Source organism: Dryobates pubescens, chromosome 26 (genome assembly GCF_014839835.1).
Source record: "Dryobates pubescens isolate bDryPub1 chromosome 26, bDryPub1.pri, whole genome shotgun sequence".
NCBI classification, from domain to species: domain Eukaryota; kingdom Metazoa; phylum Chordata; class Aves; order Piciformes; family Picidae; genus Dryobates; species Dryobates pubescens.
In genome coordinates this window covers 15591288-15617495 of record NC_071637.1, presented here as the reverse complement: position 1 = coordinate 15617495, position 26208 = coordinate 15591288, and the positions used below count along the sequence as shown (strand labels likewise).

At 62.8% G+C, this 26208-nt stretch overlaps 4 protein-coding genes across 4 annotated transcripts; 2 read left to right on the top strand and 2 right to left on the bottom strand.

The window, feature by feature from the left end:
- Positions 1–191: 191 nt before the first annotated feature.
- On the bottom strand, positions 192–4485 carry PLTP (phospholipid transfer protein). The gene is made up of 16 exons (XM_054173465.1): positions 4169–4485; positions 3450–3565; positions 3143–3242; positions 2936–3064; positions 2666–2821; positions 2460–2523; positions 2241–2304; positions 2060–2151; positions 1747–1923; positions 1574–1633; positions 1311–1472; positions 1100–1167; positions 978–1020; positions 772–820; positions 616–692; positions 192–524 (listed from the first exon to the last, which is right to left on the bottom strand). The coding sequence occupies exons 2-16, from the start codon at positions 3556–3558 to the stop codon at positions 384–386; spliced, it is 1491 nt and encodes a 496-aa protein (XP_054029440.1). The 5' UTR covers positions 3559–3565; positions 4169–4485; the 3' UTR covers positions 192–383.
- A 2355-nt stretch (positions 4486–6840) lies between these two features.
- Positions 6841–18350, top strand: PCIF1 (phosphorylated CTD interacting factor 1). Its single transcript, XM_054173560.1, has 17 exons — positions 6841–6964; positions 7228–7324; positions 9970–10108; positions 10274–10398; positions 10818–10955; positions 11335–11465; positions 11687–11841; positions 12057–12204; positions 12392–12475; positions 13122–13221; positions 13417–13579; positions 14702–14874; positions 15214–15300; positions 15792–15976; positions 16765–16858; positions 17017–17192; positions 17887–18350. Exons 3-17 carry the CDS (start codon positions 9985–9987, stop codon positions 18134–18136), a joined length of 2133 nt encoding a protein of 710 aa, XP_054029535.1. The 5' UTR covers positions 6841–6964; positions 7228–7324; positions 9970–9984; the 3' UTR covers positions 18137–18350.
- Positions 18351–21552: 3202 nt separating this feature from the next.
- Positions 21553–23078, top strand: LOC104301477 (E3 ubiquitin-protein ligase RNF182-like). The gene is made up of 2 exons (XM_054173624.1): positions 21553–21727; positions 22151–23078. Exon 2 carries the CDS (start codon positions 22174–22176, stop codon positions 22888–22890), a length of 717 nt encoding a protein of 238 aa, XP_054029599.1. The 5' UTR covers positions 21553–21727; positions 22151–22173; the 3' UTR covers positions 22891–23078.
- Positions 23079–24394: 1316 nt separating this feature from the next.
- Positions 24395–25088, bottom strand: LOC104301478 (iroquois-class homeodomain protein IRX-5). The gene has a single exon (XM_054173359.1). It carries the CDS (start codon positions 25049–25051, stop codon positions 24395–24397), a length of 657 nt encoding a protein of 218 aa, XP_054029334.1. The 5' UTR covers positions 25052–25088.
- Positions 25089–26208: the final 1120 nt, after the last annotated feature.

The following is a 26208-nucleotide window of genomic DNA, read 5'->3' as shown; positions in this document are numbered from 1 at the left end:
GGAACTGAGCCTCCCCCAAGAACAATGAGTTGAGCAGCCGCCCTGAGCCCCTCTGCCAGCAGCCTGAGCTGTGTCTGCCTCTGAGTCCCTGTGCCTGGGGATCTGTTCCCTGTCCCCCACGTCCTGGCAGCTCCCTGATCCAGCCTGGCACAGGCACATCCTGCAAGCAACGATGCCATGAGGGTCGGAGTCAAGTGGTTTATTAGTCGGGGGAGGAGGGGTGCAGCAGGGATTCCCAGAGCAGCTGTCTCCACCTTGCTGCTACCCCCCAGGGCACAACAGATGTGCTCCTGGTACCAGGGAAGCTGCTGCCTACCTACATCCTACGGGTCCAGCCCGGGATCTGCCCTCGGTCCGGGTGCAGGAGGAAGCAGGGAGCAGAGCTAGAGCTGGTGGGGGCCCAGGCTGGGCTCTGCAGGCCGGGCGCTGGTGGCAGGGGGGACAGTGGGCACTGTCCGGTACTGGTCGATCACCTCCCGCAGCCCCTTGGAGAAGTGGAGGTCAGCTCCCACCGTGAGGAATCCCTGTAAGGGGAGAGGATGGGCACAGGGCTGGGTGTGACACAAGCCCTGTGTCTGCTGCGAGGGCCTGGGCTGTCCCCATCCCACCACGTACCGCGTGGTTGGTGACCACCTCCTTGGTGAAGTCCATGCCTTCGGGCAGTGGGATCTGCACCCCGTTTTTAGTCCTCTCTGTGGGGAAAGGAGAGGTGTGGTGAAGCTGAGTGCTGCTGTGCCCTGCCCGTGGTGTGCAGGCAGTGCCGGTGCCTACCGTTAATGATGGGCATGATGGTCAGCTGCAGCAGGGTCTTCAGTGGGGCCTGCAGTGAGAAGAGCTGTGAAGAGAGGAGCATGGGTGAGTGTGGTGGCAGTGGCTGCAGGCCTGCCTGAGCTGCAGGGCAGGGGGTGGGTGAGAAGAGGGGCTCTGCCCTGTGCAACCCTCCCCAAGGCCCAACTGGGTGGCAGAAGCCCACTCACCGCCAGCGACTCCAGCGCCGACTGCTTGGAGTAGATGCGAAACCTACAAGGAGAAAGTAATGTGAGGGAGGTGCTGGGGGGTCCCTCCCAAAGCCCCCACAGGGTCCTGGCACAGGCCCTACCGTCTCAGGTCCATCTGCATGCGCAGTGCCTTCCCTTGCAGAAACACCTTGGCACTCAGCTTGGTTTCCTAGGGAGGGAGAAGGCTGAACTGCAGCTGGCCAGGCTTTGGGCTACCAGAGCCCTCCCGTGCTAAGTGGGAAATGCTCCTGCCATGTGTGCCAGGTGGCTGTATGGGGAGCCCCAGCCCCTGGCACCCCTCCCAGAGCTCACCAGGACCATGCTGGAGAGCTGGACAGGAGGGTGGCCCGGTGGCACCATGGAGATGTTGAGGAAGGCAGAGACAGAGACGGAGGTGCCCGAAGGTTTGATGGTGCAGCGTGGTGGAGCCGACACCTGGAGCACCAGCTGCAGGGGAGCGTCCACCGTGGGGCTCTGCGGAGGGCAGGTGAGACAAGGGCCACAGAGCCAGGCAGGGCTGCACTCTGCCTCAGAGGTCCCCTGTCCCTCCTGCCCTGGCTGCATGCTCCTCTCACCAGCATGAAGATGGTCCCGAAGAAGGTGGCTCTCAGCAAAACTTCCAGGTCCTTGGGTATCTGCAGAGAGGACAAACCGCTGCGGGGTAAGCAAGTGGTTGCCAGAGCTGCTCCCGGGGTGGCACCAGCCTGGCAGCAGGCCCCTGCTAACCAGGCATGCTGCAGGACTTTACCTTCTCCCCCTGGAGCTCTATGGCCAGCACACCCGCCTGGAAGTAAGCCTGCATGGCTGAGTCAAAGAAGTACTCCGAGAAGGCGACGTAGACCATGCGCTCGGTCTCCTTGATCACCGGCTCCACCGCGTGGTTCTCCAGCTCCTGGTTCTCTCTTGCACGGGGGAAGAACATGCCCTGTGCCAGGAGCAGGAGAGGTTTTTGCAGCAGTAGCATAGTCCCCCCTGCCCACTCTGTGGTGCCCGGCATGCAGGCTGGCACAGCTGCTCCCACGGGCACTAGGAAGGTCAGCAGGGCAGGATCCAGCGTTCACCTTGAAGTCCAGGTCCAGGGTGTCTGTGGAGACAGCTGGATCCTGCAGGAGGGAGTAGTCAATCCCGATGTGCTCATCCACGTAGCTCCTCACTGCCAGGGAAGAGGTGTTGCAGAGGTCAAGCCTGGGGGCTGCCCAGCAGGCTAATGCCCAGCTCTGCCCTCCCCAGGGTAGCACTCACCAGGCACTGTATCCAGCAAGGAGTTCAGCAGCACCAGGCTGGCGTGCTCCAGGGATGGGCAGATCTGAAAGATGCAGGACTGGGCTAAGAAGAGGATTGCTTCCAGGTCATCGTGAGGACCTGGACCCTCCTCCAGCCTCCCTGGAGTCAGACCCTCCTGCTGCAGGCCAGGGCACAGCCAGGCTCCCCCAGGCTCCATCGCCCAGTTCTCAGCCGTACCTGCTGGCTGAGGAGGTAGCGCATCCCAGTGACAATGAAGGTGCTCAAGAACTCATAGACCTTCCTGTGGGACACAACAGCAGCTCTGTGTCCTGCCCTGTCCATCCGTGCCCTTGGGAGCACACCAGCCCGGGCTGGGGAAGGCCTGAGGGTGCAGGAAGGGGGCTCAGGGAACTGGGCAGAGGCCGTGGTGGGGTCGGGCATACCGCAGCGTGCCGGAGAAGCCTGCGTGCATCCTGGCGATGGAGGCCTCGCAGCTCATGTTGGAGATCTTCAGGCGCCCAGCCTTGTCCTTGGCCAGCTGCAGCACCGTGTGGATGTGGACGCCGTCTGCAGAGGCGTTGATGGACCCAATGTCATAGCTGGAAGCGAGGAGAGCAGATGAGAGGAGCAGGCAGCCACTGGCAGCTCCAGGCACCCAGAGCAGAGGCTGCAGCCTGGCTGTGGGGCCGACCGGGGAGCAGGAGGCAACTCACAAGAACCAGTAGAGCAGCTGCCTGCGGAAGCGCAGGCTGATGGAGGCATTGTTGATGTTGAAGGCAAGGTGCTGCTGAGGCTGGAAGTGCAGGTCAGAAAGTGCCAGCTGCAGGTCTGTCACCTTGACCCTGCAGGGGAGGGAATGGACAGGGTCAGACGCACAGGTGGACGCGGGGCTGGGTGCAGAGGGAGCAGGCAGCACTCACTGGCTGATGTTGTAGTGGAACTGCCCCTCCTGCCCGTGCAGGTCGGACATTGTGATGTTCTGCAGCTCCTGCTCCACGAAGCGCAGCCCCTCCTGCTTCACTGCAAAGCAGAGCGAGCCTGGGCTGGCTGCAGCCAGGCCCTGCCACCCTCCCAGCACTACCCTCCCGAGTCCACCAGCTCCCCTCCCGCCGGCCCCAAGTGCAGGGTTCCAGCCACCAGCCTCATCCTGCTTGCAGAGCCCAAGAGCAGCACCCCAGCCAGCCCCTTAGCCAGGCCACAGCAGTGGGGTCCCATCCAGCCCCTTACCCAGATCCAGCCCCTTGGAGGTTATCCGGATCCTGCAGCCGGGGGTGCTGTGTGAGGTCATCGCCAGGCAGGGCAGGAGGAGGAGGAGGAGGCAGCTGCCGGCAGCCATCTCACACCTGGAGGGAGGTAGCAGGGTCAGCATGAGCTGGCCTGGAGGGGGACACAGGGACACCCCCAGAGGAGGTGGCTGCTGTCCAGATGTTCTTGCAGCCCTGGCCTGGAGGAACATCCCATGGCACCACTGTTCCCTGCAGTCCAGAACCCCTGGCGCTGCCCAGATTCCCACTGCCCAAACATCCAGGGACCAACAGCCTACAAGTGGCACAGTCCCACCCCCGGGTGCTGTGCCAAAGCCCCCAGCACAGATCCCGTGGGGCCCAGGGAGTCTCACATGCCCTGAGGGGACCCTCAAGTCCCACCCTGCCCTGCACACACCCAAAACTGCTGCTGCAGCAGGGAACTCAGCACTCTGTGGGGGAGGGAGCACTCTCCTGTGGGGCCATCCCACAGACATGTGCTGCCTGCCCACGCTGGAGCTGGGGCCTCCCCATCCCACACCCCCAGAGCTCCTGGCCAGACTGGGCTCCCCATGCAGCGCTGCCCCCTCGGTTCTCTTGGGTGGGGGATGGGAACCTTCCTGCCCAGGGCCCACAGCTGCAATCCTTCCCTTCGGCCCTGGGGTTCACCCACGCAGTGGTGTCTCAGCCTGGGGTACTCACGGTGAGGCTCGTGTGGTGGGGAGAAGCTGAATCACATGAAGGAGGGAGGGAGGACAGCAGTAGCTCCAGGAGTTTCTTTTGAGCTGGAGGAGGTTCCCCTGCCTTTATATATCCCACCAGCTGCCACTCCTTTCGAGCCCACAAGCTGGGAGGAGACAGCAGGATGGGACGGGGAGGATGCAGATCTCAAGCAGGCTGAGCCCCGGCCACTTGCCAGCACGGGCAGAGCACAGCAGGTCGCTCACTCCGGGCTGATCACGCAGCCTTCCTCTGCCAGCGCAAACACAGCTCCCCACATCCTGCACACGGCCATGCTCCACGGCCCCGGGGGCTCCTCGGCCCTGCAAGGGGCACACATGCAAACCGAGGCTGAGGGGTCCACCATGTCAGGCGGCTCCCCCCGGTCCGTGCTATGAAGCTCCCCCAGCCACCTGCTGCCCTGCTTGCAGGGGTGCTGCTGGAGGCTGGTTTTGCCAGTTTGTGGCATAAACCCCTGGCAGAGAGGGTGACAGATCCTCAATGCTGCTCCAACAGCCGCTGACACAACCTGGGCAGCTTGGGGTCTGCGGGATGAGGCACTCTGCCTGGACTCGCTCAGCTTGCTGCTGGCAGCCCGGCAGGCACCAGGGTTAACGGCCCTGTGAGAGGTGCTTGCCAAGGTCCTCAGCAGTGCCCACGCTGCCATCTTGCTCCATCCCACCTTTGCTAGCTCCCTTCACAGAGGGCACATGCAGCTCCTCAGGACAGGGCTTCCTCTCAGAGGGCTCTCAGAGACTTGTGGGAGCACAGCCAAGGGGCTACCCCTGCCCTCACCACCTACTTTGGCTGCTTGACCCTCCCCACCTGGAGGATGAAGGTTGTGCAGCTCTTTCTCGCCCCAGCCCACACAACAAGGGGCTGGCGTGAGCCAGCACTTGTGCTCGGGGCAGTTGCCAGCTCTGTGGGGCAGTGAAGCCAGGCTGTGTGGGGCTGGCGTGCCAGACACAGGGAGCCTCAGGAGCCTGAGTGCTTACACAGCACTTACCCTCCAGAACTGCTTTGCCAGCATCAGCTCGTTACACTGACCCGGGCGCCCTTGGAGCAGAGGGCAGGACTTTGGGATGGAGCAGGTCAAGCTGCTGTTTGGGAAGACAGGAAGCTCCTTGGAAAGCTGGGCAGTGGGGACACTCTGGAGACAAAGGGCAGGAAAGGGCCCCACGGTCAGAGGTGACAGCCCCACAGCTTCCTGCAGCCCCCTTCAAAAACTGGCTCAGCCCAGCAGGGACAGGACCCAGTGACTGTATCCCCCACGTCATCCCTCGGCATTCTCCCTGTGCTGGGTGCAGATGGCTCCAGCAGCAGCAGCGACCAATCTCAAGGCAAGGGAGTGATCCCTATGGAGGGTGGAGGAAAGTGGCTGCCTGTGTGCCACCGTGGGTGTGGGGCAGGCACACAGCTGGGCACACACCAGCATAACCATCCCACCACACACAGCCGCCACTGACCACAGCAGCTGAACTATGCCTGCACCGGGTGGCTCTGTGGGCCACATTCTGCCCTGAACAGGGAGCTGTCAGTTGGACAGGGCGAGGAGCTGCTCCAAGAGAAGCTCTGTAGCCACATCCAAGGATTGTCCCTCTGCACTAGGCACTGGTGAGGCCACACCTCGAGTGCTGACCTCAGTTTTGGATGCCTCACTCCAAGGAAGGCATTGAGGGGCTGGAGCAGGTCCAGAGAAGGGCAATGAGGCTGGGGAAGGGTCTGGAGAACAGGGCTGGGCAGGAGCAGCTGAGGGAGCTGGGGGTGTGCAGCCCGGCAAAAAGGAGGCTGAGGGAGACCTCATTGCTCCCCTCAGCTCCTTGAAAGGAGGCTGGAGCCAGGTGGGGGTTGGTCTTTTCTTCCAAGGAACAAGTGACAGGACAAGAGGAAATAGCCTCAAGTTGCCCCAGGGAGGTTTAGGCTGGACACGAGGAATAATTCCTTCCCCCAAAGGGCTGTGAAGGCCGGGCCCTGGCTGCCCAGGGCAGTGGTGGAGTCTCCATCCCTGGGTGGGTTTCAAAGCCGCGGGGACGTGGTGCAAAGGGACATGGCTTAGGTGTGCCCTGGCAGTGCCGGGGTAACGGGGGCACTCGTGACTTTAATGGTCTCTAAACGATGCGACGATGCCATGAGAGCCCCACGAGCAGCAGCGGCGCTGTGGGTGGCCCGCGGGCAGGGGCCGGCCTGCAGGCTAAGGCGTGGGCGGGGAGCGGAGGGAGCCCCGCTGCGGGCACCCAGCTGCGCCGCTGCCGCCGGCACATCAATGCGCTGCTGCCGCCGCCGCCGCCCTCGGGCCCGTCCGCCCGCTCCGCCCCGGCGCCGCCTCACTTCAAAGGCCCCTTTGGTGGGGACCGCCGGCGGCCGCGCCCTGCCAGTGACGGGAACCGCCCGCGGCGGGCGGGCAGGGCCGCAATAACAGACTGCGCGGCCCGAAATAGCGGCAGGGGCCGCCTGGGGACGGCCGCGGCCGCGCCGCACCAAAGATGGCGGCGGGCCGAAGGCGCAGCTCCGCCTTCTGCGCATGCGGTTCTCGACGGCCCGAGAGCGGGCTCGGCTCGGCGCAGGCGCGCCGCGGGCGGGCGGGGGCGCGGAGGGAGCGCGCATGAGCCGAGCGGTGGCGCCTGCGCAGTACCGAGGGCGGGGCGGCTCCGCACATGCGCCCTGCCGGCCCGCGGTCCCGGCGCAAGATGGCGGCGGTGGGGCGGGCGAGGCGGAGGTGGGGCGGTGGCGGGAGACACAGCGGTGCCCGGTGCCTGCAGCCCCCGACCTCACGCCCAGGTAAGCGGCGCTGCCGCGCGGCCCGCGTCTGCCCTGGGTGGGGAGAAGGAGGATAGGGCGGGCGGCGGCCGGGCGGGCGGCGTAGGGGGAGGCGGTGCAGGCCCGCGGCCGCCATCTTAGAGCGCTGCCGCCGCGCCCGCCCCGGCCGCGCTGGTCGCCGCACTCCCGCTGCTCCCGCCGCCGCCGCGGTCCCGCCGCCGCGCCTGCGCGCGTCCCGCGGCTCCTCCCCCGCGGCGCGCCGTAACCGGCTCCTGTCTCCGCAGCGGCCCCCGCGGGCCAGGCGCGGGACGCCCCGCTATGAGGATGCGGCCCCGGCGCGCCAGCGGCGAGCACGGAGTGACGGCCACACGTCCCGCCACCGTAAGTACTCGCCTGCCCAGGCGTGGGGCCGCCGGGCCTCCGCCCCGCTTAGGCCGTGCCCCCGGACTCCTCCCGTCCAGCCTGCAGACTTGTCGCCGTCGCCGCCTCCGCTCCGCACTCGTTGGGCCCCGTTGCCCGTGGCTGCCCGCCGGTCCCGGCCCGCCGCGCCGAGGAGCTCCGTCCCGTCACCGCCTCGGGGAGGGAGGCCCCGGGAGCTGCCGCCGCGCCGCCCGTGCTTCCCCTCGGTCCCCGCACGCCTGCGTGCTGCCTCGGGAGCTCCGCGCTCGGCGCAGCGCTTGTCCCGCCTAGCCGGGCTCCCGGGAAGGGGAGCCGTGCCGGTGGGAGGAGGTGAGGGCCAGACCCCTAGCCGCCTGCAGCAGCCCGGTCCTGGGATGAGGGAGAACCTTTCCGGGTCCCGGGGGGCTGGCGCTGCTCTCCTCGGTCGGCATTTGCCGTTGTCCTGTGTAAAACCCCGCCTCGGCGAAATGGAAACAAACGACGCTGCCGTGTGCTGCACTGCCCTGCTCCGTTGTCTCCTTCCCCGTGCCGCGGCCCCTGGTCGTGCCGCTGCTCCTAGGCTGTGAGCTGTCTGGGCAGGGTCAGACAGTGCTGCCGTGCCGGGGAGGACTGAACACATCGCCACGTCTGTAACAACTGCACCTCAGCCACCAGCAGATGCTGCATCCCCGGCGCTGGCCGAGCCCCAGTGCCAGTCCCATGAAAGCAGAGCTCTGTCTGCCAGGGTTCCCTGGTAGTTTGCTTTTTTCCCCTTGTCCCAGACTTCGAGGCACTTCGGTTTAACTCTCAGCAGCGCTGTCAAGTGGTAAAGCTTCTTGCCTGCTTCCACCACTGTGGTTTATCCACAGGTGGGAGAAGGCAGAGCTGGTGGCCCCCTTTTGACAGCTGATGTGAGCAGCTGGGGGTCTAGGAGGATCCTGATCCCCAGTGCTGTCTGTAACTCTCACCCTCAGGAGCTGTGGTCCCACCAGCATGCACCAGTTCACTTGTAAAGTGCTGTTTGTACCATGCAGGACACATCAGCCACAGCCTCTGCAAATAAGTTGTTAATTTAAGGAGGAGAGGTCCAAAACATCCTTCATGAACTGCTGTAGCTGCAGTGCTGCCTGGTGGGGCTCCTGCCCTGCAGCCCTGAGCCCCCAGCTCTGCTGTGCTTTGTGATGGCTCCAGCATGGCTCTGATCTGGGTTATTTCTGCTGCCTGTTGCTGTGCTGACCTTGCCACCCTTGGGCTGACCTTGCTGCCTTTCTGGCAGCTAAGGTGACTGTAGAGGGCATGGCAGGGTTTGGAGTTCAGGAGGAAGTGTGAGTAAACAAATATTGCACAACTCTCATCTGCTGCATGAGTGAATGTCCCTGGTGGCACTGGGGCTCTGCAGCAGGTCTCCCACCTGTGGCTTGGTTGTTACCTTCTCATTCTGCCCCAAGTTCCCAGCCTTTGCTGTGTCCCACACTGTTCCACACCCTGGCTGGAAGGATGGAAACATCTTCCCCAAGGCTGAAAGGGTCAAGTTCCTCAGCCCTGAGCTGTATCACACTCGTTCCACAAGCAGTACTTAGAGACACCTCAGCCAGTCCCTGTGATCACCCTTGGCTCCTGCTCCTCTGAACCAGGCAGCAGAGCTTTATGGCCAGGAAGGGGAGGGAAGGGGAATAAATTCCAGTAACTACCAACCAAAGCAGAGAGAGTTTTCACTGAAGAAATGATCTGTGGGGGGAGCTGACTGCTGGGGCAGCCTGGTGTCCAGTTAAAAAACACACTTCTGTGCTGCTGCTGCTGCTGCCCCACCTCTGGTGTAGTGCAAGGTGTCTCCAGAAGCCTGAAGAGAGCTGAGTAACCGAGGGAGGTGATAATTTATGCAGAGTGCCTGGTTTCCCCCCCAGCCTGTTTCCCCCATGCTTAGGGCTGCCAGAGAGGAGCAGTCTGCAGTGTCAGAAGCTTCCCCGGGGGACGTGGTGACTAAGGGAGGGAAAGCCTGGCTCTTCCTCTCCAGCTGGCAACATTAAATTATGATTAAGAGGAGCTTTCATTGTTTCAGCAGCTCTTTGCATAACTCTTGTTATGCAGATGAAAAAGTAGGAAGGGCTCCAGCAGCCGCTGAGGCCTTGCAGCCAGCCTGAGCCCAGGCCATGCCATGGAAAGAATTCAGGGGTTCATGACTGGCTCTGAACCAGAGGCTGCCCCTGGTGAGGCACTGGAGCTGCTTTACAGAGCAGAACTTTTGTGTTAAAAGTCTTTTGTTTCAAGTAGCTGCAGTTGGGTTTGTAAGTGGTGGTGGAAGCTGTCTCAGGGCAGCAGCTCAGCTCTGGCCAGCAGCGTTGGGTGGTGCCACGGGGGTGCACGTCACTGTGCACGTCCTGATGTGTGGGACCAGACACTGCACTGCTGGCAGGCATGTAGCTGGAAAGAGCTTTTGAGTGCTGGCCTGAAGAGCTCCCTGGCTGGGAGCTCAGCGTTGCTCCCAGCTGGTTGTGTGGGGAGAACAAGGCAGGGCTCAGGAGCTCAGTGTGTCCCCAGTCAAGCTCCTTTTAACTGCCAGAGTGAACTCGTGACCCTGCAGCCGAGCAGGCCCAGTGCATCTGGGGGCTCTGCTGCTCTGACCTGGGCTTTGTGTCTGTGTTTTCTAGAGGAGTTGCTAAGAAATGGCCAATGAGAATCACGGAAGCCCTGCGGAGGAAGTGTCTCTCATGAGTCACTCACCTGGCACCTCCAACCAGAACCAGCCCAGCTCCCCCAAACCCATGCGCCTGGTGCAGGACCTGCCAGGTACTGAGGCTGCTCTGGGGAACCCCTGCAGGGCTCTGCAGGGCCCTGGCAGCCAGGAGGGGGGACGAGGGGAGAGCGCTCCGGTATCTGTGCTGTGGCCGTCACGGGCACCTGAGGGGCAGGGGGTGAGGGCTGTCCTCTCCTGATCCCTGGCTGTCTTCCCAGATGAGCTGGTGCAGGCTGGCTGGGAGAAGTGCTGGAGCAAGCGGGAGAATCGCCCCTACTACTTCAACCGCTTCACCAACCAGTCCCTGTGGGAGATGCCTGTGCTGGGGCAGCACGACGTCATTGTAAGTGAGGGCTGTGCCCACCCTGGGATGTTCTGCAGGGGCAGATGCCGTGGTGGTCTTGTGGGCTTCTCGACCCTCAGAGGGTCTTCTGTACCCTCAGAACTCCTCACCAAGCCTTCTTGGTTCTGAGGAGAGGCTCCTCCAAGTGCATGCTCAGGCAGTGCTGTGCCAAGTGAAAGAACTCCCAGGCCTGGCAAGTTGCGTTCCGCTTCCTCGTGTGTTCCTCACCAACAGTCAACAGGGCTGGCAAAGAATATTTTGGCTTTGTGCAGATGGGGGTGTTGGTGTCTTTAGTTCCATCCTCAGGGGAGTCTGGGGTGGTGGAGTGGGTGTGAAGAGGCTTTGTCACCTTTGTTTGGCCTCTGGTGGGGCCAGGGAGCTAACGTGGGCTGCTGCTGTGGTTGTGTGGACTCCCGCAGTCGGACCCGCTGGGACTGAACGCGGCGCCGATGCCGCTGGAAGGTGGAGTGATTGATGCTTCTGTGGAGAGCAAGCAGAGGAAGAGGAGATTCTCTGAGGAGGTTCCAGCCAGTGGCAACAGTGTCAAAAAGCCCAAGGTGGGTCTGGTGCTGTGAAACAAATGGGCTTAAGGATGGTGTTTAAGTTGAAATCTCGGGGCTCCGGAGCTTGGACCTGGGTTTGTTTCCGCTCTGCAAGGTCAGCCCTGACTCAGGCTGTGACATTGGGAAGGTAGAGAATTGGCTGCAGGCTCAGGTCCTGCTAAGTTGCCCTTGCTCCCAGCCTGAGCTGGAGTGTGGGAGTTGGGAGATAGTAGCACAGCAGCTTGTGTGTACATGTTAACTTGTGCCAGCAGCAGGCAAAACGTGCTCCCAGGGGTGCCCTGGGGGTGTGCTGCTGTGGGACTGCTGGGAACATTGGGCTGCTCTGCCTTTGCCTGGCTCTGCAGGGCAGTAATTTCATTTCCTGTGTGCCCAGGCTGATGTCCCAGGGAATGCAGCTGCCCAGCCAGTCCCCAGCTCTCCCAGTATCCCTGGAACCTCTGTCCTGAAGGCATGGTGTGTCTCACCTGAGGACAAACAGCAGGCAGCTCTCCTGCGACCAACTGAGTGAGTTGCCTCCATTTCTCTTCGTTGGGTGGTGGCATAGAGACACCTGGTTTTCCAGATGTCACTGGGGAGGAACCTGAGGGGTGTAACACCCCCAGCTGCCTTTGCAAGGTTCAGTTTGCTGGCTGGTGAAACAGCCCAGGGAACATCTGCTTTGGGAGTAGTAATTGCTAGCTAGCCAATGGGTCTGGCCCTCCTGATGACGTTTGCTTCTGCTGTAGGGTGTATTGGGACCTGGACATCCAGACAAACGCAGTGATCAAGCAGAGGGCGCCCTCAGAAGTGCTTTCTCCACACCCCGAGGTGGAGCTGCTGCGGTCCCAGCTCATCCTCAAGCTGCGGCAGCACTACCGCGAGCTCTGCCAGCAGAGGGAAGGTGAGCTGCCTCTGGGCTCCCCTTCTGCATCCTCTCAGGCCTGTGGTTCCTCCTGGGTTACCTCTGTCCTGTCCCTGAGGTGTCTTCTGGTGGTGGCTGTAGCCTCTGTGATGTTGGTTGTGAGCTGGTTGGGCTGGACTCCAAGGGGACCATGCTTACCAGAACTTCTGGGCAGCTCTTTGTGGTGTTGATGAGACCCTTCTGTGCTTCCCCAGGGATTGACCCCCCAAGGGAGTCCTTTAACCGCTGGATGCTGGAGAGGAAGGTGGTGGATAAAGGGACAGATCCTCTTCTGCCCAGTGACTGCGAGCCAGTAGTGTCTCCTTCCATGTTCAGAGAGATCATGAATGACATTCCCATCAGGTACCACGCAGAGCAGGGCTGGGCTGGCTTTGGCTTGGGCTGGCCCGGGGCTTCAGCTGCTGCCCTTCTGGGCTTTGCCTTCTGCATTCTCTGATGAGCTGGTGGGGTGCTGCTGATGTCAGGCTTGGACCTCCCTTCCTGGCAGCTGTGGAGCTGATGCCTGTGAATGTAACCTTCCTTCCCCCAGGTTATCCAGAATCAAGTTCCGGGAGGAGGCCAAGAGGCTGCTTTTCAAATACGCCGAGGCGGCGAAGCGCCTGATCGAGTCCAGGTGGGAGCTGCTCTCACGGTGGGAAGGGCTGCTGCATCCCACCTTCTGCAGTGCCTGCCATCCTCTTGCTGAGGAAAGCCAGGCTGGGAAGTTGCAGAGGGAAGACAGTGGCGCTGGAGGAGGCAGCTTTTGATGGTCATGTTACAGTGGGAGCCAGTGTGGAGAAGCAGGCGAGTGGGAGCCTGTCAAACACTGAGCAGAGAGTGCCTCCTGTCATTTGTCCCTGAGCAAAGAACAGGAGTGCTTGGGCAGTCACTGCTGCTGGAGAGCAGCAAGCTTAGAACAGGGGTTTATTATTCCATCTGTGGTTTTTCTGACCAGTTCTGCCACTTTGTAGGAGAGGTAAACACTTGTTAACAGGGGAGTTTTCTTAGAGCCATAAGATCCCAGCAGCACCAGTGTTAGAAAAGGAGAGGCAAGATCAGAATGGGCTCTTTCTGTGAGAAGATAAAGGCTTCACCTGCCTCTGCTGTAGCACAGGGAGCACAGCAGTCCTGAAGCATGGAAGTGTCTGGGAGGAGGCCTGAAGGACAGTGGCAAGGCTGGGACTTGGTGAAATGCCCGCAGCTGTGTTCCCCTGCTGATGGGAAGCAGCTGTGGCAGGATGGATGCCGGGGGTTCAGTCTTGCTTCTCCATTCTGTGCAGGAGTGCTTCACCAGACAGCAGGAAGGTAGTGAAGTGGAACGTGGAGGACACCTTCAGCTGGCTGCGACGGGACCACTCCGCCTCCAAGGAGGACTACATGGTCAGTGCCCCGCTGCGCCTGCAAGGGGTGCAGGGAGCCTGGGAGGGGCGCGGAGGGGGAGCCTTGCTGCCACACGAGGGTCCTCCTGGGGGAGGCTGCGATTGCTCCCCTTTGGCTTTGTGCAGTGGGAGTGGCAGCAGCGTGGGGACCCTGCAGGGGGCAGTGCTGCAGGGGCTCTCTGGCTGTCTCCCGCAGGACCGCCTGGAGCACTTGCGCAAGCAGTGCGGGCCCCACGTGTCCGCAGCAGCCAAGGACTCCGTGGAAGGCATCTGCAGCAAGATCTACTACATCTCCCTGGAGTATGTCAAGCGGATCCGGGAGAAGCACCTGGCCATCCTCAAGGAGAACAACATCTCCGGTGGGTGGGGAGGCTGCCCTGTGCCCGCCCGGCCCTGTGCGAGCCCCGCTGCCCCTGGCGAGGGCAGCTCTGAGCCCACAGCAGCAGTGGCCAGCCTGGGACAGGAGGCACGGCTGGCACTCACACAGGTGCCTGTGCAGTGGGGTGGTGTCCTCCTAGCAGCAGGTGGCACAGACATGTTCTGTCAGAATGCAGCAGCCTGCCAGGAGCTTGCCCGTGCTGAGCAGGGCACCAGTTGGTTCCCCTGCACCATGCTTTTTGGCTCTGCTTCCTCCTAAGTTCCCAGGGACAGCTGGCAGTCCCCTCCCCAGTGCTGAGGGTTCTCTCCTCCACATGTTCTCCTTTGCCATGTTTCCTGGGTCTGAGCAGCTCCTGCACTCCTCTGCCTCTCAGCATCTCGCTGTGCACCCTTCTTCCTTTCCCAGCAGGGGATTTTTGTTCATCCTTTCTCTTTTCCCTCTTGTCTGCCTCTGGCTACCTTTCCTTCTGCCACCGTCCCTGCTCCTCACCACTGTTCTGCAGTTCTTTTCCTTCTTGGGTCCCAGCTCTGCTCAGACTCCCCTCGGACCTCAGAGTCTGCCTTCAGCTGCTTGAGTTTGCTTTTGCCTTCCCACCTGACTGAACTTGTGATGTTTTCTGACTGGTCTTTCCCATGAGCTCTCTTTTCCTGCTGGACCTGCTGTCAGTGATGGGTAACTGCAAGGAGGCAGGCAGGTTCCTTTGCCTCCTACACTTGACAGCCTGGGAATCCTTGGATGGGTTTGACTGAAGCAATGACAGTGGCAACATGAAAGGTGTTTTGCTGGTCTTGGATGTGCCTCGTGGTGCTGGGATGGCTGTGTGCAGTTTGCAGTGTGCTGCGTCAGAGATGGAGGAGTACTGTGGAATGTCTCCTCTCTGTGCTGCAGCACTGGGGGATGGATTGAGTTTGGGGAATCAGCTCTGGACCTAGGCAGCTCTCTGTGACATCTGTGAAGGACACCACGGCGGGTTGTGGTGGGGACACACACCTCTCTGCTCTTTAGCCTTGTTCCTGCCCCTGCAAGTTTTGAGGTGAAGGAAGATCTGTCCCAGATGTCCCAGGATTATTCTGACCACAGCCTTTCTCTTTATTTTCTGTAGCTGAGGTGGAAGCTCCTGAGGTGCAGGACAGGCTGGTGTACTGCTACCCAGTGAGGCTGGCCATCCCCTCCCCACCCCTGCCCAGCGTGGAGATGCACATGGAGAACAACGTGGCCTGCGTGCGCTACAAGGGCGAGATGGTCAAAGTCAGCCGCAACTACTTCAGCAAGCTGGTACGGGCTGGGGGCTGGCATAGAGGGCTGCCTCTGCCCCTGGGGTGGGCTGCCAGTGCTGCATGCCCTGCTGAGAGAGGGAGCTGCCCTGAGAGCGGCAGAGCCGAGGCCAGCCAGGCTGGGAGCACCTTCAGGGTGCTGTGCCGCAGGAGCAGTCGTGCTGGCGGCGAGGCAGCGCTGCTGGCCTGCTGCCGTCATCCACGCTGGTAAAGGGCTCCTGGGAGCTCAGTCATGGTGGGAGCAGATGTGCCTCTACACAGAGCCTCCCCAGCTCCTCATCACCTGTGCCCCTTATGTTGGTGTTTGTTGATCTGCTCATGGCCAGGCTTTCTCTTCCAGTGGCTCCTCTATCGGTACAGCTGCATCGATGACTCTGGCTTCGAGAAGTTTCTGCCCAGGGTTTGGTGCCTTCTCCGTCGCTATCAGGTAAGGTCTCACCACAGCTGTGCTTCAGAAAGCCTTAGAGACAGCAGGGAGATGAAGGTTCTGCTGAAGACCTCAAGGTCTTTCCTCCAGGGGAGGTCCACAGCTTCAGGAGCCTGATGCAAAACAGGGCTTAAAAGCTGCTGCTGTTCTGGGAGAGGCCTGTGGGCTGGGGAGTGGTTGTCACCTTGCCAGGAGACCCTGGCAGGGGGGAGGCTAAAGACAAAAGTTAATGAAAGAGACCTTCAGTAGTTCCTGACTCTGGGGGCCAGCTGAAGGCTGTGAGAATTGACCCTTGGTTTGTGAGGCCTGAGCTGGATGAGGCATCTAAGGAGCATTCCAGGGTACATGCAGGGGATCTACAGGAATTTGAGGAAGGCCAAGGGGGGCTTTGCATCCCTAGAGGAGTGGGTGCATGGCCAGGGGCCCTGGGCCTGTGGTGAGTGAAGGGAGCACTGGGCACAGCAGGCACTCACCAGGCTTTGATCCCCCAGATGATGTTCGGTGTGGGGCTGTACGAAGGAACTGGGCTGCAGGGGGCGCTGCCCGTGCACGTCTTCGAGGCCCTCCACAAGCTCTTTGGAGTGAGTTTTGAGTGCTTTGCCTCGCCCCTGAACTGCTACTTCAAGCAGTACTGCTCGGCCTTCCTGGACACAGACGGGTATTTCGGATCCAGGGGGTGAGTCCCGTGCCCTGCCCTGCCCTGGGCCTGGGTGGGTGCACCTGGGGTGGGCTGGAGCTGGAGCATCTGCTCAGGGCAGTGTGACCTCAGGGCTTCCTGAAGGCAGTGAGTGAGCACAGGCTGGCTGTGGGACCACAATGGCACTGTGCCATTAGCCTTCTTAGAGCATCTGCTCCCCAGAGTGCTGCAGTTCATGGGTCTGCCAGTGCTGCCCTGCTTCTGGAGCGGGAGAGCTGGGCCCTGGAGCAGCCTCCTGGGCTCAGTCACCATCAGTGAGAGCAGCTGGGCTGTGTCCCCCATGACCAGTCACAGAATCCCCAAATCCCAGCATGGTTGGGGGTGACCTCTGGAGATCATCCAGGCCAAATGCCCTGCAGCATCACTCACAGCAGGTTACCCAGGATGACAATGGGCAGGGGGGGTTGGAAACTCCAGGGAAGGAGACTTACACAACCTCTCTGGGCAGCCTGCTCCAGGGCTCCAGCACCCTCACACCGAGGAATTTTCTCCTCCTTTTCAGATGGAACCTCCTGGGTTCCAGTTTGTGCCCACTGCCCCTTGTCCTGCCACTGGGCACCACTGAGTCTGGCCCCATCCTCTTGCCCCCCACTCCTTAGCTCTCGCTGAGCATTTGGAGGTGCTGCTGCTGGAAGTGGCAGGCTCTGTGCTGCTGGGGGCTCAGCCCCTGGGAGTGTGGCTGCTCCTTCTGAGGACACTGAGCGTTCCCAGGTGTGAGGATTGGAGCTCTGGCCTCTCTGATGGGGTTCTTTGCCTCTTTCCTCCAGCCCCTGCCTGGATTTCTTCCCTATAAGTGGCTCTTTTGAGGCAAATCCTCCGTTCTGTGAGGAGCTGATGGATGCCATGGTCTCTCACTTTGAGGTACGTTGTCCCCTGGGGAGCTGTGGGAGGTCCTCTCCGCCCCACGGAAGGCAGAGGCAGGGACGGCTGCTGCAGCTCCATCTGGGAGCAGAAGTGTTTCCATGATTACAGCGCTGCTCAGGCAGGGCTCAGACCCTTCCTTTTTCTTGCTGAACTAGAAACTGCTGGAGAGCTCCAGCGAGCCTCTGTCCTTCATCGTCTTCATCCCCGAGTGGCGGGACCCCCCGACGCCGGCCCTGACCCGCATGGAGCAGAGCAAGTTCAAGCGGCACCAGCTGATCCTGCCGGCCTTCGACCACGAGTACCGCAGCGGCTCCCAGCACGTCTGCAAGAAGTAGGCTGTGATCCCAGCTCCTGCTGGGAGAAGGGACAGGGCAGAACCATCCCAGCTGGAAGGGCTGGGAAGCGGGGAGCGGGCAGGGAAGGTGCGGCGCCTGGGCGCTGGGGTTTCTGGGACGGGCACAGGCGGCGTTGAGAGCTCCACCTTCTGTTGTTGCTGGTGGGTGGGGTGTCCATGGTACAAGTCCTGGCTGAGCAGGTCACACTTGGGTGCTGTGCCATCCCCTGTGCCTTCTGCCAGCCCTTGGACCCGGTGAGCCAGCCCAGCCACACTTCCTGCCCTGCCAAATCTGCAGCAGCTTGGTGTCACTTGGGGAAGCAGAGCGTGCGGAAGGGGTCTTGATCTTAGCACAACAAGCTGGCCACGGTCTGCTGGCCAGGCAACAAGGTCAGGCAACTGGAGGCTCACTGTGACAAGTCCTCTTCTGCAGGGACAGCGGCGTCCCAGCAGGTGCTGGTGGAGGGCGGTGGTGATCCGGCATCAGCTCCACTCTTCAGAGCCTGGGCGCCTTTGTTTAAGCTCAGCCTCTGCTCAGAGCTGCCTGGCACTGCTCTGATGAACTCAGAGGAGTGAGGGAAGAGGACCTTGTCCTAAGCACCATGCAGGGGAGGGGGTCAGGGTGCAGTGTGTGACTCTGGGCAGGAGGGCTGGGGGGACGCTGCTGAGTGCCTCTTGTCTTCCCCTGCAGGGAGGAGATGTACTACAAGGCCGTGCACAACACGGCCGTGCTCTTCCTGCAGAACAGCGCCGGCTTTGCCAAGTGGGAGCCCACCCCGGAGCGGCTGCAGGAGCTCGTGGCAGCCTACAAGCATTCAGGCCGGACCCTCAGCTCCTCCTCATCCTCCTCCTCCTCATCCTCCTCCTCCTCTTCCACGGCAGACAAGGAGCGGGAGCTGAGCCGAGAGCAGAGCAGCAGCCGGGAGACCAATCCCAACTAGGGAGCAGAGGTGCGAGGCAGCAGGGGAGGCGCCGCAGCCCGGGGAGCCAGAGGCTGTGCCGGGGCGGTGGGGAGACTGCTGGCAGCGCGGTGCCGCCGCGGGACTCAACGGCAGCAGCTCCACGGCACCGCCTTCCTCTGCGAACTGCACGCCCGGGGCGGCCGGAGCAGCCGGCGGGCACCGGAGGAGGCCCAGCCGCGGCTCGGCACAGGGCGCGCGGGAGGAGCAGGGCGGCCCCAGGGAAGGGGCGGCCAGAGCCGGGACGCAGGCGCGGGCAGGAGGACGGCAGGACGGCCAGAGGGGACGGACGGACGGACGGCAAGCCGCAGCCGGCGGGAGAAGGAGGGGCAGAGCCCGGCGGGGGGGGGGGGCTCCTGCGGCCGGCCCGGCCCCGGCGCGGCTCCGTGTCCAGATGTAAATAGCTGTGTCCGTGGCGCCGCGCTCCGGCGGCGCCGCTCCCATCCCATCCGTGTTTTCTCTCCCACCCGTGTGAGTCCCGCCCCGGCCGCCGCCGCCGCGCCCCTGCAGGGCAGCCGCAGGGGGAGGCCGGCCGGGGTTGTACAGATGTTGTTGCAGCGGTTTTGTAGTCGTCGTGGTTTTTATGCAGAGCCCCTCCCTCCCTCCCTCCCTCCCTCCCCTCCCCCCCCACCCCCCTCTCCCGCCCCCCATCTCCCCCCGGGGCTTTATTTAACCTCCTTGGGTTGTGTTTTGTAAGGGTTAATTTAACACCGCTAACCATTTTATTACTTTTATCAAGAAGAGCAAAAAGTCTATTTTTGATTTCTGTTTCCTAGTTCTTAGGGACATTAAAAACCAGCCTACAGCTCTGCCCCTGCCTCTGCCCTTCCTTCTGTGCCCGCCCCCTGCCCTCGCTCCCAGCTGGCAGCAGCATGCCAGGGGGAGGGCTGTCCGGGAGCCCGGATCCACCCTGTTCCACGCTGCTGCTTTCTCTTGGTGAATGCTTTTCCTGACAGCTGCTGTGAATCCCCCAGAGCAGCCTGGCCAGCACCCCCTTGGTTCCCTGTGTGCTGCACAGCAGGAGGAGTTTGGCTTCTCACCACCATCACAGCCCTCTGAGCAGCGCCACTGCCCTCAGCCTCCTCAGGGCAGGACAAGGCAGCTTTTCCTCACTGGGTCTCCACTCTGGGGCTCTCCAGGCTCCTCTTGCCCAGTGAGGGTGGCCTGTGCTGAGCTGTATTCTGGGTCCAGCCTCACCAGTGCAGAGCCACAACTGGCATAGAGGGGAGAGCCAGTCCCGGGTGGGTGTGTGGTGAGCAGGGGCTCTCTGAGCAGAGCTCTTCCCCACCTGGCTGGGTTTGGGTCCAGCCTCACCAGCACAGAGCCCCAGTTGGCATGGAGGGGAGAGCCAGTCCCTGGTGGGTGTGTGGTGAGCAGGGGCTCTCTGAGCAGAGCTCTTCCCTACCTGGCTGGGTCTTGCTCCAGCTTCCATCGATCTCATCCTGTCCCTGCTATTGGACTCAAGAATTGTTCATCACCACCCATCTCTTCTGGCCTGACAAGGTGAGGGTGGCTCCTGGGGGCTAAAAGCTGTGATAATTCCCTAAGCCAGATGTCTGGGAGTTGGGAATTTCCTGGTTTTCCCTCTGCTGCCTCCAGCCAGGCTGGAGGGCACCATGGAATCCAGTCAAACGCCTCCAGGGAGGGTCAGCAGTGCCTGGATGCCATCACCCTGCAGGGCTGCGTTCCTGGCACGGCTCAGACGGGTTGTGAGGGTTCTCAGGTAAAAGCCAGGATGTGACTTGTGAGCTGGAGCTGTGCACGTGGCACCCTGGGCTGGCAGCACTGGTGCCAGTGCTCTGTGGTGGGCAGGAGCAGCCCAGCCCCATGTGCTCCTGGCATCTCCACAGCTCTCCAGGGATGCTTTCAACAACAGACAAGATCATCAATGTCCTTCAGTGAGACTCAGCTGGGAACTCTGGCACTGAAAGCAGTGTTTTGAAAGCCTTTTTTCCCTTTATGCCCTGTTTCAGGCTGCTGCTGAAGTGCAGGTGAGCAGAGACACCATCAGCCTCAGCAACCCAGTCTACCCTCACCAAGCCCTTTGCCTCTCTCCCAGGCCATGCCCAGTTACCTCATTAAGCATTTTATTGCCCTGGGCTATGGCCAAGGTGGCCAAGAAGCCTTGTGGGCTGGCTGTGGCTCTAGAACATCTTGTTTATCTGGATGAAGCAGGAGGTGGTAGAAGAGGAGTGTCAGGATGCCCACTGCTGGCACCCTGGTCAGCCTGATGCCAAGGCAGGACATAACCCTTCCCACCAAGACTCTGCAAGGGCCACCACACAGTGCCTGGCAGTACCTGGCTGAGCCTGTCCCAAGGCAAAGCCCAGGGATGGTCAGCGAGGCCAGGCTGAGCCATGGGGAGGGCTGCAGTGGTGGGGGGCAGCCAGGGGGCACAGCTGGGAATGGTGGGAGGTGTGAACAGGGCAGGGGGCTGAGGTCACACCAGGAGCTGGAGGGTGCTTGGCCCCTGGCATAGAAGCTCTGATGGTCTGACCTAGAAGGGCCTTCACTCCCACTGCCCCCAGCACCTCCAGCCCCGGGGGGCTGCTCTGGTGAGGGCTGGAGCCACAGCCCCACACTGAGGTCCTCAGGGTGTGGGCAGCAGGCACCTGGCTGCTCCTGGAGCTCAGGGGATAGAGCAAGGCCCTGCCTGGAGGGAAAAGGATTTTCTTCACAGGCACAGCTCACTGCCTTGTGTCCTGAGGGGGCTGAGGGCAGCAAGGTGTGAGCCTATCATTGAGAGGGGCTGAACCCTCTTGCAGCACCTGGGCTCAGACATGTCCCTGGGTGGACTCTATCTGTGTGAGGACCCCCCTGTAACCCCTGCTGTGAGCGATTGCTGCTGCCCTCCAGCCTGGCAGCACAGGGAGAGAGGTTTGCATTGTCCATGCTGGGAAGGAAGAAGCACTGCCAACCTGCCTGCAGCACTGGGAGGGGGGGATGTCTCTGGTGGCTGCTGCACCTCGGGGCTCCTGGAAACACCCCTGCCAGGGCTGCAGCTGGGGTGGGGGTGGATTTGGCACAGACTGAAGAGACCCAGCTGCAGAGAGGGACATGCCAAGGACTTTGCCGTGCTCAGTCTGGCTCTAGCAAGTGCTGCAGCCCCCAGGTGCCCCTGGCCCTGGTTCCCCAGGTGCAGTGGTTCGGGTAACAACCCTGCTCTGCAGCTGCCCTGCCTGCCAGGCTGGGGGCTGCAGAACTCCAGGGACCACTGGGCAGGGAAGGAGCATCCTCGGGGTGCCCGGGAGCGGAGAGGCTGCAGGAACCCACACCGACCCCCCCTGCCGTGCCTGCCGCATCCCGGCTGTGTCCCGCAGCGCGGGTGGCCCCCATCCTGCCCGGTCTGGGCTCAGCACAGCACCGGCAGCGGCATCGGCAGCCGCAGCGGCCGAGCATCTTCCTCCGGCTCGCCGTTGCCAGGCCAACGCCGCGGGGATGCCGCCGGCCCCTGCGCCGGGGCGGCCTCCGCAGCGCGGCGGGCACCGCGTCCCAGCCCGCTCCATGGGGCTCCCGGGGCCCCGGGCATCCACCCACGGCCGCCGACCGCCCCGGAGCCCCAGCGGAGAGCAGGTACCATGCGGGGAGCTGGGGGCGGGAAGGTCGTTCTGGAGCCCGGGGACGGGAGGGTGCTGCGGGAGGAGGGTCCCGGCAGCCGCAGAGCCCGTGTCCGGTGCCAGCTCGCCCGGGGGAAGCCGTTGGCACGGGGAGGGTAGACCCGAACCCACCTGGGAGCTGGGTCCCCGCCCTGCAGCCGGGCCCGTTCCTTGCTCCCACCCACACACGGAAGCCGGGACGGGGGCGAGGCCCGGAACCAGCCCCAGTAGCCGGTGGTCAGAGCTGGCCCCGGGAGGAGGGCTGCAGCCAGTGCCAGTCTCCCTCGGTCCTACTCTGCCGGGGAGCCTCGGGGTGCCCAGGAGCCTGCCCATGGGGTGCAGCAGGGCCTAAGAACCTGCCCCTCAGCCCCCATTCACAGCCCCTTCCCTCTGTCCCCAGGCCCCCAGCAGCCCCCCGGGAGCATGGCCCAGCCGGATAGCGAGCAGGGGCTGCAGGCAAAGCCCCCGGAGCTGGACTGCACCATCTGCTACAGCCGCTACGATGCCCGCGCCCGCAGACCCAAACTGCTCCACTGTGGCCATCGTCTTTGCACCAGGTGCCTGCACAAGATGGTGGCACTGGGGGACACGTCGCCCCACCAGCTCCGCTGTCCCTTCTGCCGCCAGCACAGCCCGGTGCCCGGTGGGGACGTGCAGCGGCTGCAGGACGATGGTGAGGCGCTGGCGCTGCTGACGGGCGGTGAGAAGCCCAAGAAGCAAGGTCCCTCCCGGTCCCCTGAGGTCCTGCTCTGCCCCAGTGTGCTGGAGCCCGCACCTGGCCCTGATTGCGTGGTCGTCACCATCCTGGAGGTGCCAGAGGACGTGGCCCTGCCAGAGAGCTTGAACGGGCTGGAGGTGGTGCGGCTGTACCGCCCTGACAGCCTGACCGTGCTGCCCTGCCATGGCTCCGCGCAGAAGTGCCGCTCCTGGGGGTGGCAAGCAGTCCCCCACTTCATCCTGGGCGTCCTCTGCCTCCTCTACTTCAGCTCCCTGCCCTTTGGCATCTACCTCCTCCTCATCGAGCACCACAGCCTGGGCATTGTCCTGGTCAGCCTCGTGCCCGCCACCCTCCTCCTCTGCATCGTCTACAGCCTCTGCCAGTGCCTGTGCCGGGAGGTCTTTGGGTTCCCCCACTCCTGACCCTGCACAGCCGAGCCCTGCACCTGCACCGGGGAAGCTTCGGGCACCTTGCAGCGTTGTCCCTTGGTCCAGGTGTTCCCCGTGGGTCACCCACAGCATGGAGATCCGCCTGGACCACGGGGAGATGCTGGGTGCCTGTTGCCTTCCCAGGCAGAACAGCTCCGGCTTTGCCAAGAGGGACCCCACGCCGGAGCTCGTTGCAGCCTTCAAGGGACCAGGTCAGACCTTCAGCTCCCCCTCATCCTCCGTCAGAAAGAAACAGAGAGGCGCTGGGCTGAAAGCAAAGCAGCAACCAGGGGACTGATCCCACCCAAGGAAGAATGGATGCTTAGTGCCGCGGCCGGAGGGGCCCCGGCAGCTGGACACAGCCCGGCGCCGGCAGGAGGAGGGGCAGAACCTGGGGGGGCTCCTGCGGCCGGCATGGCTCCGTGTCCAGATGTAAACAGCTGTGTCCATGGCACCGCGCTCCGGCGGCGCTGCTCCCATCCCATCCCATCTGTGTTTCTTTCCCGCCCGTGTGAGTCCTGCCCTGGCCGCCGCCGCCGCCGCTGTGTCCGTGGAGGGCAGGAGCAGGGGGAGGTCTGCTGGGGTTGTACAGATGTTGTTGCAGCTGTTTGGTAGTCTTGTGGTCTTCATGCAGAGCCCCCGGGCTTGATTTAACCTCCCTGTGTTGTGCTGTGCAAGGACTCATTCAGCACCCAGAACATTTCATTACTTTTATCGAGAGGAGCAAATTCTGATCTCTGGTTCCTGGTTCTTAGGGACGTCAGAAGCAGACCCTGCCTGTGTTCAAGCCTTCCCGGGGCTCCTGGTCCCTGCTCTGCTTCCCGGAGTCTCCTCAGGCTGCACTTGTCACCCAGGGGCTGCACAGAGCCACCAGCTTGGCCTTGGGGAATGGGGGGAAAAGGTCTGCGCCTGGTCCTGGCAGCGAGTGGCTGGGCACTGCTGCCGCCTCCCACACCCACTGTGTGCCATGCTCCCTGCATGTGCCTCCCTGCTCTGTCCCACAGCGCAGCGCTGTGACAGCCCCACACCCAGTTTGCCGCAGGGGTGACCCTGGATGTCCAGGGAGGGGAAAGGGGAGGAAGAATCAGGAAGGCACCAAGTCGGGTGGAGGAGCCACCCCGGGCACCAGGGGCTGGTAAATCCCATGAAGCCTGGCTGGGCACTGAGCGGTGTCCTGCTTCAGGGAGAGGCAGCAGCCTGAGGGGCTCAGGGCAGGACCTGTTCTGCCCCATGGGGTGACTGGGGCAGCCCACAGCAGTACTGGCAGTAGAGATGTCCATCTCTCCTCCAGCCCTCCCTACACGCCCACCAGCATGCCCACCGCCCCACTGCCAGCCCCACCACAAACTGGCAACACCAGGAGGTCCAAGAGAGTCACATTTATTAGTGCCCTGCGTCCCTCCCTGCCCCCATTGCCCACTCTCCTTGTTCCCAGGCAGTCTCCAGGTCCTGTCACCACCCCTGTCCCCCGCAGAAGGCTGCTGCATCCCCCCCAGCCCTACCCCTGCTTCGGCATTGCTGGCACCCCTGGGGGGGACCTGCTCTCCCTGGCGGGAGATGCCAGCATTGCTGCCACGCTCCAGATCTTGGGTTTCTGGTGCTCCGTGACCTGCTCAGGACCTGGCTCCTGCTCGGGATCGTCCCTGCACCCATCCTGCACGGGGTTGGGGTCAGGGCCAGGCTTGGCACCTGGCGTGGTGCCCTCTCCCTCGCTGTCCTCGCTCTCTGAGGCACCCCGCGGTGCCCATCCTGCTTTGTTCTCCTTCTTGAGGCGCCGGCGGGCGTTGGCGAACCACGTGGAGACCTGGGTGAGGCTCATCCTGCTGACCACGGCCAGCATCACCTTCTCCCCCTTGCTGGGGTAGGGGTTCCTGGGGTGCCGTGCCAGCCAGGCCTTCAATGCCCCAGTGCTCTCCCGTGCTGCTGCCACCTTTGCCCGCCCCGGCTCCACAGGCAGCCGCTGCTGGCAGCAGGGTGGGCAGAGCCCAGCACTGGATACCAGTCCTGGCAGCACCTCGTAGGCTGGAGAGACCTGGAGGGGGCAAATGGGTGTCAGGACAGGGGCACCCTCAGCCAGAGGGCAGGGACTGGGGGACAGAGGAACCCAGCCCTTTGCACATGGGAAGGAGCAAAGCTGAGTCCTGACCCTCCTCATCTTCTCCCATGCCTGGCATGGGGTGTCCTGAGGTGCAGGAGGGTGTAAGGGGAGGTGCAGGGGATACAGAGAACCCAGAACAGCAGGTCCCCAGCCCCAACCCCAGCCCCCCCCCACAGCCCTAGCTCAGTCCCAGGAGGGTTCTGCATCCCATCTACCCTGTGCAGCACTTACCGGGGGTGCCAGGAGGCTCAGGGGTGGTGGCAGCAGGCTGTAGCCGCCCAGCACAGGGCAGGGGTAGGGCATCAGGGCTTGGGGGGACCCCCGCAGGGCTCCCCAGGGCCCTCCATAGCCCTCCAGCTCTTGTCCTGGGCTCCCCTCACCCTGAGTTGCTGCCATGCTGCAGGGAGAGAAGCCAGGGAGCTGCTCCTGGGCATTTTATAGCTGCTGGGTCCGTGGCAACTGGCAGCTGACCAGGGGGTATTAGTGCCCAGGGGAGCGGCAGCGGGATCTGGGGCAGCGGATAACTCCCCCCACAGCTCGTGCTGGCAGGGACTGGCAGGGAGCAGCCCCCCACCCTGCCCACCACCAGCCAGGACATGGCCAGGGACCTCTGTCGCCTTCAGTCCCCCAACCCTGCACGGCCAACATGGATGGAGAGCAGCCCCCAGGGATGGGGCGCAGCGGCAGTAGGAGCTAGTGCAGAGCTCAAAGGAGCACCACAGGGCTGTCCATGGGGCACAGCACACACCAGGCTCGACTGCAGTGCCAAGAGCTGCTGGTCCCCATCCTTGGCTCCAGCCCTGACCCGGGCCCGGGACAGGGGTCAGCAGAGCCCCCCCAGTGGGTCAGGTCAGAGGGCTGACCACTGGTACAACTTGGGCACGGTTAGTAGGACATGGGTGGCACAGAGTGCTGTGCTGGAACTCGGCTGCTCCCCCAGCTCGACCAGGTTCTTGTCCAAGCCCTGCTGACACCGTGGACCCCTGGCTGCAGAGGAGCAAAGGGCCCCACAGCCCTGGGGCCATTTTGCCCAGGTAGGGACGTTCCTGCCCGCTGTAGGGGCAGCAAGCAGGCAGGGCAGCAGCGGGCAGCTGCGGGCAGCTGTGCAAGGAGCCCCGAGAGCTTGCGACCCCCCGGGCCCCGGCTCCTGCGCTGCGCCCCCCGCTCAGCCTGGGATTATCCCACAGGTTGTACCCGTGGTTAAATACCGATAA